Source organism: Camellia sinensis, chromosome 5 (genome assembly GCF_055761805.1).
Source record: "Camellia sinensis isolate YWXY chromosome 5, ASM5576180v1, whole genome shotgun sequence".
Taxonomy (NCBI): Eukaryota; Viridiplantae; Streptophyta; class Magnoliopsida; order Ericales; family Theaceae; genus Camellia; species Camellia sinensis.
In genome coordinates this window covers 125,946,366-125,957,200 of record NC_138965.1, presented here as the reverse complement: position 1 = coordinate 125,957,200, position 10,835 = coordinate 125,946,366, and the positions used below count along the sequence as shown (strand labels likewise).

Below are 10,835 nucleotides of genomic sequence, written 5' to 3'. Positions count from 1 at the left end.
ATTGGAAACCCCTCACTAAGGTAAGCACATTGCTATTCAAATTTGAAAATTAGATTTTTTTTTGAAGTTTAATAATTTGACAATCAATTAGGATATTTAAGATAACATTCTCCCTTGTTTCTTCTATAATCATTAATTAATTATATTACTTACGCATCATTGAGTCTAAAAATTGAGTCACTACAAGAAATTAAAGTTTTAAAGACAAATTTTTAGGGACAAAAATAATTTATTTGTAAAAATTATACTTTTAAGGACAAAATGAAAGAATTTTTAAAAAATATATATTTAATCATGTTATTACATATTCTAGACAAATTTATTTGGTTGTAAAAAGATCAGTCACTTTTCCTTATAATTTTAGGAAAATGATTGGTGGCCCTAAAAAATTTGCCCCTAATGCCCCTAATTTCCATTTTTGGAAACTGTTTCTTTTTTTCTTTCTTTTTTCCTTTTTTTTTTTTTTTTTTTTACCTAAAGTGGAAATTTCGGGGCATTCGAGCCCCGAAATTCGGGCCCTCAAGCAGCGCCGATAATTTTAATTGGTCTCTAATAAACCCAAATCATATATTATTGTATTTTATATATTAATTTTTGAGCTCATAGTCGGGGAACAAAAACAAAAAAAGGTTTCATCACTCACTCTCTCCCTCTCTCCTTCTCTCTCAAATCTCTAACACTATGTTTGGGAGCTTAGGAGAGAAAAGAAAAGAAATGATTACTTAAGTTATAAGAGAAAAGAAAAGAAAAGAAATGATTGTGATTTCTCTCCTTTTTGTTTGGATAAGGAAGAAATAAAAGAAAAGAAATAATTGTGATTTCTCTCATTCTTGTTTGGTTAGATTTCATTAAGAGAAAAGAAAAGAAATTATTTTATGTTGTATTACCAAAATAATTTTTTATATTTTCAATCATTTTATTTCTTTTATTTTTATAGGGACAAATTTTGTATTATGAAAATAGTGGTTTCTTTTCTCTCCCAATCTCTCCACTTTTGGGAAGATTGAAAATGAGGCTTATAGGAGAAATGAGTTTCTCTCCATTTCTCTCGATTTCTTCCCATTTCTCTCCACTTAAGTTATCCAAACAAGTAAGAGAAATATACATCTCTCAATTTCTTTTCTTTTCTCTCCAAATCACTCAATCCAAACATAGCGTAATTTCTTTTCATATATCTCTTCTCTACAGATTCATATATTTCTTCTCTACAGATTCGATATATGAACTCAATGATTCTTCTCTACGGATCTCGTTGATTGCTCCTGATCTATGGTTCATCATTGTCTCATAGCATCTCTTTCCAGGGCTGGATCGCTCTGTTGTCGCCTCATCTCTCCTTGATTCTCTGATTTCCCGGTGACTCTCCGGCAGCGATTCCAATCAAGTACCATATATATATGTATATACATACATGTATGTATTTGTATAATCGATTTGATATCGCAATTTTAGCCCTCAGTTTCGTGTATGGTTTTGTATACACGTATAGATTCATGTGTTTGTTCAATCAATCTGTTTCAGTGAGGTGTTTATAGTAATCATCAATAATTAAGCGTTTTTCATTTTTAGGGTTCATAGCATAAGAAAATCTCTTAACCGTGCATTTTTTGATCTTATCACTTCATATCTGAATCATGCATTTCTTAATCGTGTATTTTTTGATCTCTGAATCGTGCATTTTTAATGATTCAAAAAATGCAATTGCGATTCTAAATTTAAATTTAAATTTAAATTTATAAAATCACTAATAGCTTTGTCTCTTTGAATCCAACACCCCTAAAACATTTCAAAGAATAACATCCACTCTCTACAACAAAATTCCTTAATAAAACCAACAATTTCACAGAAGGAGTTTTCTGAGCTTCAAATATCATATTCTATGTCTCTCCACCAGCTTTAATAGTAGACGCTGCAGATTTAATGTTCAGTTGCTCCTTAAACTTTTTCCTTAATTTAACTTGAAAATGAAATGAGGAATGCTCTTTTTTGTACTTAACAACAACAATTTTGTAGTTGACTTAGGATACATGGATTGGTTGTTGTGCAATGGAATTGGATTTTCCAAGATGGAAACATGCTTACAAGATGCAAAAAATCAGGACAATACTAATGATTAATATTAGTGTGTTAATACCATATAAGTTAGAAAATAGATTCATGGTAACTATGTTTTTTGGAGGATTAAAGACATGATGTCAATGGCTAAATGGTCTTGTAGCGTTGATAGGATGCATGACTATGACTTTTGATGATTCTCTCGTAGATAAAAGAATTAAAACATCTCTGGCTTATTCTATTGAACTGAAACGTTGATACGAAAGTTAGTGTTATTTTAGAAACTTAAGATGAGGCCTTTACCGTTGTTAGAAACCTGTTGTTAGAAACTTGTAACGGTTCAGTATAATCTATCTTATCATTTATTATTGCTCTTGTGATGCCACTTGTACAGCAAGTATAATCCTATATAATTTCAACAGCATAACATAGCATTCTAGAACAAGTTTAAGCATGTCGGGGTATTATTTGTGGTTTAATCTTTCTGTATTCCATGTAGTATGCTGGGATAGAGGATTTTTCTCACCGAAAAAACATGTTTCTAAATACTGAATATCACATCATATCTGAATCTCTGAATCGTGTATTTTATGATCTTATCTGAATCGTGCATTTCTTAACAGCGTGATGATATGTCATAAATCCTTGAAGGTGCATTTGATTTCTTTTGTATGTTGTAGGTCTGTTTTAGAATCATATGTTACAAAAATGAGAGAAATTTATATACAACTAACCAATGATCCTTTAGACATCTCTATAATCCTTGTTTGTTATTGTAGTTCTTCTTCTTCCCAACCCACCAAGTTGTGCTTTTTATATGTTTCAATTATCTAATATTTTTACAGATCATATTAGATTGTGGTCTACTTGTATATTTATTTATTTGTAGTGGCTGAAGAGATGGAGTTGCATCAAGAGCTTTGAAATTACCAGATAACATAGTGAATGACTTTACTGATTCAATTCATTCCATTACTGTCATTTGTTTCCTATAATGGCTGTATTTTATTCAGTTCAAAACTTATTTCTTTTATTTTCTTACATGCTTTATGCATATTGAGTGATATTAATATATTTGATAACAAGACAAAATCTACTTTTGGTCTGAGGCAACCCACTTGCCTTGGCTTGGTTATTACTTATTATTGCACTCAACTAAAACCCTAAGTTTATTTTTGTGTACTGTCTTATGCTTTTCTTTTACCTTAGTTTCAAGATTTTAGCCATTAAATCAGTTGATTTTCAGGGTTAGCAAGTTTCTCTTTTGGTCTCTTCTGAATTTTTGCTCAATGTTAACTAGTTATTTCATGTAGATTCAAGTATATTAGTGATTCTTCAATGGATATCGACTAATATTTATTATTAGTTCACCCGTATCAAATTTTAGACTTTTAATACCGACATATCAATCGATATAGGATTGTATTACAAATATTTGTAAGTATCCCAGTACGAGTCTATGGCTCAATGTTGCAATGTATCTCGGGGTTTAAATAATTAGGTGCATTATGGAGGTAAATCTGATTCTCTTGAAGTGCTTTGCAGCAGCATAGCTGGTTCCTGTGGCAAGTTTCTTTTGTGATCTTCATTTTACTTTGTTTGTTGTGACTATTGTTAGTCAAAAACTTTTTACATTGCGTTTTGAATCATTGAGAAAAGGTAAAATGGGTTCTAATTTGACAATTGGATTGTTTGTGTTCCCATCTTTCTTGTCCTTTACTTCACTTTTGAACCAAAGCTTAGGAAGAGCAAATGAATACAATGGAAAGTAGGTAAAAGAAAACCTATATCTAGGCCTTTGGGACCTAAACAACACGTGTGATGACTCTCTTTTTTCTTATATAGGCCTTTAATCAGCCAGTGATTGTTTTTTTAACCATGGACCACAGAATAATACAGAAGAACATCTTTTGAATATAAGATCCAAACAAGGCATATATAGTCGGTGATAATCCACTAATTATTTTTTTAGGGTATCACTTATTTATAATTTCTACTTTATTTAATATTTTTATTGTAGAAAATTTGATATATATGCATTTGTGGATATGAATCATGTAAGAATTTGTAATTCTGGTTAGATTTTTCATAGAAAAGAAGTAGAAGATAGTACTACATGGTTTGGGTGTTTGTGTAAGGAAGTAAGAAGTAGTTTTGAGTAAGCCTTTGTATTCGGAAAAGCTGTGTATGAAGAATTCGTAGAATCCCTATATTGATGCTTAATCTGATGTTTCTTTTGCTTTGAGGATATGGTCTTATATATGTTGATTCGGTTGAAGTTGAAATGGTATTATATATGTTCATCTTTGTTTTGAAGTTGTGATGGTTTGTTTAATGCTGATATTTGATTAAATTATTGTTGTTTTATTTCATTGATAGTTCTATCTGTTCTTAGTTCTACTAGATAGACTATCTGATTTATTATCTTGGGTTGTTCTTGGATTTGTTGTTTGTTGTGTGTTAGTCACACAGTTAAGATCTGTTTCTGTTTGCTTTCTTAGTCATTGACTAGATGGTCAATTGAAACATCAGCTTGTTGCTTATCAAGGTTTGACATTGCAAACTCAAATGGGTTATATTGATTTAGATGTGTGTATTGTTTTTCTTCACAAGTGTAGCTTCTCATGGTCAGAAAGTTGACGATATGATCTTCAATTTTAGTATTTCTAAAAGATGAGCAGCTAAAACTAAGGTGATTAAGTAGGGGATGCTGGACATTCTTATGGGAGCCCCTTTTTCTTTTTCCCTGGTATTGGTTTCCACAGTTCCTTCTATGAGTTTCATTAGTAATAGAATAACCTAATTAGTTATTTGTATATGGGTTGTGTTCCTTAATTCTTGATGAATGCTCTCCATACATTAACATTACAACTAATATTGATACCAATACAATACGTGTCTTGATTCCTATGTGTAAAACTGCCCATCTCGGAGGATTATATTAGGAATATAAGAGCCACTTTGTTTAACTAAAACAAAATGTGTGAGATTGAACAAAAACATTTCCTCATTGTATCTTAAGAATCTGATTTAGTGGGTGCAATTTGAGGTCTTACCTCATGCCCACTTTCACACAGAGAGAGAGAGAGAGTGAGAGAGAGAGAGAGAGAGGGGGGGGATAGGGATAGGGACAGGGGTCTCTTCAAGATCCACAAACAATGGTTAGAATTGTATTGAATTGAGGCAAGTTGAAACATTTATGATTATGAAATAGACAAGGAGAATAACGCCACAATGCACAAAAGTGAATGTAGGTCTCAAAATAATGTTCATGATTTGGTTTTTTGGTACTTCGAGTATCACTTATGGTCTCTGCATTTGAAATAGTTGAGCTGAGTTATTATGTCTGTTGAATTTTCAGGGGCGACCAAAGGGTGTCACTCCAAAATTCAGCTTGGCGCCTCTTGTGCCCAGGCTGTTTGAACTTCTTGGCATTCAGGTATATCTTCTGAAATAAATATAAAGTAAGTTTACCAGTATCAGATGTCATGGCTGAGTTGTGGGTGGTCTCATTTTGATTTTAAAAGATCCAACACAAGTCACAGATGATTTTAAAAGATTTGTACTTGGTCTCATTTTGATAACCAATAACAAATGTTCAACACAAAGGTGTTAAAGTAATGTGAAAGCATATACTGTCTATTAATAAATATGCAATAAGAATATATGCAGTGCAGAAATATATGATATATATACCTTCAGCTTCTAAACAGGTATGTCCACAAGAGGCAGAGGACGAGCAGGGTATGTACCTAGACCCCATGCGCCTACAAGATATGTTGTAAGTATCCCAGTATGAACAGGGTATTTTCAATTTTTTATAGCAAGTTGATTTAGTTTACTCTTTGTTAACTCTTGAATATTGATAGTGAATATTGGGCGGCTTTGTGTACTAAGATTTATTTGTGATTGTTGTAGATACTACAATTGGCACATTAAATTGCAGTCTATTAAATTAATCTATCATTAGATAATTTTTAATTGGTAATCTATTTGAAAGTTTGGCCTATTCTATGCAGGTCCTGCAAGCTTGCGTCGATTTGAAGCTTAGGAGCTCTCCTCTAGATTTTGATTGCCATTTCAATGAAGCCATTGAGAAGAAGATGCGATGAGTTGAGTTGTTTTGTTATGTAGGTAGATATAACTCCAATTACAATCTGTTCATTGAATAGTTGAATGCTGCAAACAATGCTTATGGCACTAGCCTTATAAATTGGAAATGATACTTTTGAAATCTCTGTCAATTTATGATATACAATTAAGATATTACATACTAATGAATCAGAGCATGGTATTTGTTTGTTATTGAAATATCTTTTAATTAAGCCTCTTTGAATGTGATAAGTAATTTTTTTTTTATTTATTTTTTTTGTGTGGTTGAATTATAATTTGGAGATGAACAGATGGTCTGGTGATATGTTTGATATTTTCTATTTGGTTGTTAAGAAATCAAGCAAGGAATATAAGTTGATATTCATACTAGTATTTTTGGAGTAATTGTTCCAAAAAAAAAAAATATATATCAAACTTTTAGAGACCAATTTTAGTTGTCTAAAAAAAATTATAACCTTTAAACACCACTTTCATTTGTCCCAAAAACTAGAACTTTTAGATACCAATTTATGTTGTCTCAAAAATTAATTTTTGTCTCCATAACTACGCCTGTTGGACTATAATTAGATTTTTAGACACAAATTTGGTTGTCTCAAAATCAAAACTTTTTGCAACCACATATTTTTATCTCTAAAAATATATTTATAGTGACAAACGCAAAATTTTGTCTCTAAAAGTCATTGTTTGACTTTTCTAGACGGGCCATTTGGGACAAACTACGCGAGGGATAAAATTGGTTGGTTAAAGTTTTTCCTAACAAATTTTACACTTTTAGGGACGAAATAAATTTGTCCCAAAAAGCTGATTTCTTGTAGTGTAAAAAATAGATTTATATATTATTATTTTTAGTGAAAAGAAAAACTTTCCAAAAGTAGCAGAAAAAACAATAAAACTACTAATTTGGAAGTCTAAATCATGAAATTTGACCCCAAAATTGTTATTTTTCCAGACTTAACATGGACTTTCTTCCCAAATTCAATAATTTTTCATACGATCAAATGAACTTGTTGAATAAATCATATTTTCATTGCGGCAAAAATATGCGAAAATCACCATATTCCTTATATTAATGTTAGCCAAGAACTCGCAACAAAGATACACGTAATAAAATTAATAAATTTAGAAGCAAACATAGAACATGTTTTCATACCCTTTGTTAAAATTAATTAATTTATAATCAAACCTAAAACTTGGTAAAAGATCTGACTTGCTTTGCCAACTTTAATGAACCCTACAAAACAGGGTAAAAGACCTAACTTGCTTTGCCAACTTTAATGAACCCTTTAATGAAACCCTACAAAACGGGGTAAAAGACCTAACTTGCTTTGCCAACTTTAATGAACCCAACAAAACAGGGTAAAAGACCTAACTTGCTTTTCCAACTTTAATGAACCCTTTAATGAATCCTACAAAACAGGGTAAAAGACCTAACTTGCTTTGCCAACTTTAATAAACCCTACAAAACAGGGCAAAAAATCTATTAACGAGGAAATAGTTGTGTATTTGGCATTTTTATTTATTTGTTTCTTACAAGATTTATAATACAATTTATACTAAGCATATTTTTAAGTTATATTTGGTTTATGAATTTGAAAAGAAAAAAAAAACTGTATAAAATGTAAATGAAAATCTACTTTTTTTCATTTCTCTTTTCAAACTTCTTTCCAAATCTATAAACCAAACACAGCCTTAAAAATATAAAAAGAGAAATGTTATTCCACACTATGTGAATGGGTGTGTAAATTATTACGTGAAAAATTATATAACTCTAACATTACACATATGAAAAAGAGAAATTCTCAAACAAGTGCATATTGTGCATTACGATTTAGAATAACCAAAAGAAAGATTACTAGCCTCATTTAAACAACAAATTATTCAATGGCTTGACATTTCACAAATAAATTTGAGTCATTATTTCTATGCCATTGCCTATTATGACAGTGAATATTATTGCTATACGAAAAATGTTTATTAGAATAAAAAAATTACTAAATAAAAAATTTAAAGTGAAAAAGAGTTGATTACATGATCATAAGAAAATACAATTGAGAAATTACAAGAATTTTGCAACAATGGTTGAGAATGACTAAAAAATGAAATAATCTATCCACTTGTTTGCAAAGCAATTGCATTTGTGCTTACTCTTTTAGTTAACAAAATGGATGATGATTTTGTAGCAAATTGTTTCCTTTTGTTCAAATAGAAACTTATTTTAATTTATACGTATTAATTTAGTATTAAATATTAATTTACTTTTCATTCTTTAATTGAAATAGAATTGCTTATATCAATTAATATAAAATTTAAATAAATAAATAAAATAAAATAAACTTATTTTGGCCCCCCGAAAATGAAATCCTAATTCTGCCCCTACTACAAAACAATTGTTCCTCAGCATGATGGCGCATTAATTTAATTTAAACAAAGGGTATAATATTGTAAAACAGAATAGTACAAACTTGTCACTTATCATCATTCTACTATATATAGTGTAAATCAGCTTTAGGTACTTCACACCGAATAATCACAATACAAAAAAGAAGAAAAAAATAGGATGAAGAATCAACTTCTAATGTTGTTTTTTCTTATTGTGGCAGTTTTTTCAAGTATCGAAGCTCAAACTTGCAAGCCTAGTGGCAAGCTAAGGGGCAAGAAGCCTCCTCAGGGAAAATGCAACACTCAAAATCAATCTGAGTGTTGCAAGGAAGGTAAGCTTTACAGTACTTTCACATGTTCGCCACCAGTGTCCGCTCGTACAAAGGCATTGTTAACAATCAACAGCTTTCAGAAGGGCGGTGATGGCGGAGGGCGATCTGCATGCGATAACAGGTTCCATTCAGCTAACAAGCCGGTGGTGGCACTGTCAACCGGGTGGTTCAACAAGCGACAGAGGTGCTTAAACAACATTATCATCCATGGAAATGGACGAAGTGTAAAAGCAATGGTGGTTGACGAGTGTGATTCCACCTTGGGTTGTGATGCCGATCATGCTTTCCAGCCTCCATGTCCTAATAATATTGTGGATGCCTCCAAAGCCGTGTGGAAGGCTTTGGGTGTTCCTGAAAAAGACTGGGGCAACTTGGATGTTACTTGGTCCGATGCTTAATCTCCAACGCATTTGTTAATGTTTTTCTTCTTATGTTGTAATAAAAAAGAAAGTATACTACTACATGTATTGGTGCAAACTTTCACGAAATGGTTATAAAGTGTACTACTGCTTGTTTATCCAGAATTTGGCAAGGATATGTATACTTCCCATTCAGTATAATGAAGCTAGTTTTCAATATCATTATCTCATACATATTAGATTTTTGGCCTCCAAATATCAATACTCAGTGAGAATGAAAATCACTTATGTACAGACTAAGGTAGGAATATATATCAATTCACAATAAATAAGTGCATATCTGATATAGTTGATGCAATTATTGTAATAAAACTATTTTTCGCGACTATTAATTTTAAAAAAATTGATAACTTTTTTTGATCGGTAAAAGAAATTTTATTGATATAAGAACAAGGTACAAAATAAAATATATCAATGAAAAAAGACAAGTTCCCAACTATATTGATAACTTGTGTCAGTATACATCAGTGGTGAGATTTAGAGCACTAAATTTGAAGCTCTAAAAACACCACTAATGAGGTGGCAATGTAAATAATAATAAAAAAAAAAAAAAAAAAAAAAAGGCCAAACTATCACATCAATGGTGGGATCTACATGATGTCACATCATTAGTGGTGTATTAGTGGTGTTAAATTAGTGGTATGAAGTATTTTTCTATAACATAGTACTTTTTTATACCGCTACAAAGTGATTGCTAAAGATTCATTTGTTGGTCTTGGTGGAAAATGAATGGTGGTGTCCTCATTATGATAATTTCACCTTGGTGTGTTAAATAAGCCTTAAAAATTGTCCATTTAGAGGTCGTTTGGTAATGACTTTTTTAGTTGATTTTTTGATTTTTTTTACTTTTTTATTTGTTTGATTTTCTTGTTTGGTTTTTTGGCTTTGAAATGGCAAATTTTTTTATCTTTTTATAATTTTTTAACTTTTTTTTTTGTTTTTTTATAATTTTTTAGTTCCAAGAAAACCAAACGAGCACTTAGAAGCATGAATTGCAGTTTTTGTGTTAAAATTTGATTCAAATTACAATAATTAAATCTTCATATTTTAATCATGGTTTTAATGTAGTCCTCCCTTCACTTGTCAATAATACAATGGATAGAAGGTGATCACGTCAGGCCCACATGAGTATGCTTTAACTGTACTAGAGAAAAAATACTGACACAATTACATTCAAGGTGGTTTTCATGTATCATACATAAATAATTTTGGACCATTAGATCTAAAAGTAAACTAAATCTAACCATTGATTGATAATAATAAAACCAGGTTAAGAAATCTAGGTAGTTTCGTAAAAAATAAGGTAATTTTTAATGGTTTTGAAACCAAAAAGTGGTTTTTAACTTACCACAATAACTAAGTATACTTACTATTTGATGTGATTATACTTACTATTATTAATAACTATACTTACCATTTAATTATTGATAAAATACACTTAACCTGCTATTCAGGTAACAGGTAAACTTAAAAAATTAAGTTATAATAAATTTTCAAAATCTCTAAAATAAATATAAAATTTATAAAATAGAATTTA

At 30.6% G+C, this 10,835-nt stretch overlaps 1 protein-coding gene and 1 long non-coding RNA gene across 2 annotated transcripts; both read left to right on the top strand.

Annotated features, from left to right (window-relative positions):
- Positions 1-573: 573 nt before the first annotated feature.
- LOC114294936 (uncharacterized) lies at positions 574-6,360 on the top strand. The gene is made up of 4 exons (XR_003640667.2): positions 574-1,413; positions 5,417-5,494; positions 5,769-5,836; positions 6,075-6,360. It is a non-coding gene; the product is annotated as an uncharacterized LOC114294936 (long non-coding RNA).
- Positions 6,361-8,673: 2,313 nt separating this feature from the next.
- LOC114305058 (kiwellin-1) lies at positions 8,674-9,460 on the top strand. Its single transcript, XM_028250181.2, has one exon. It carries the CDS (start codon positions 8,726-8,728, stop codon positions 9,275-9,277), a length of 552 nt encoding a protein of 183 aa, XP_028105982.2. The 5' UTR covers positions 8,674-8,725; the 3' UTR covers positions 9,278-9,460.
- Positions 9,461-10,835: the final 1,375 nt, after the last annotated feature.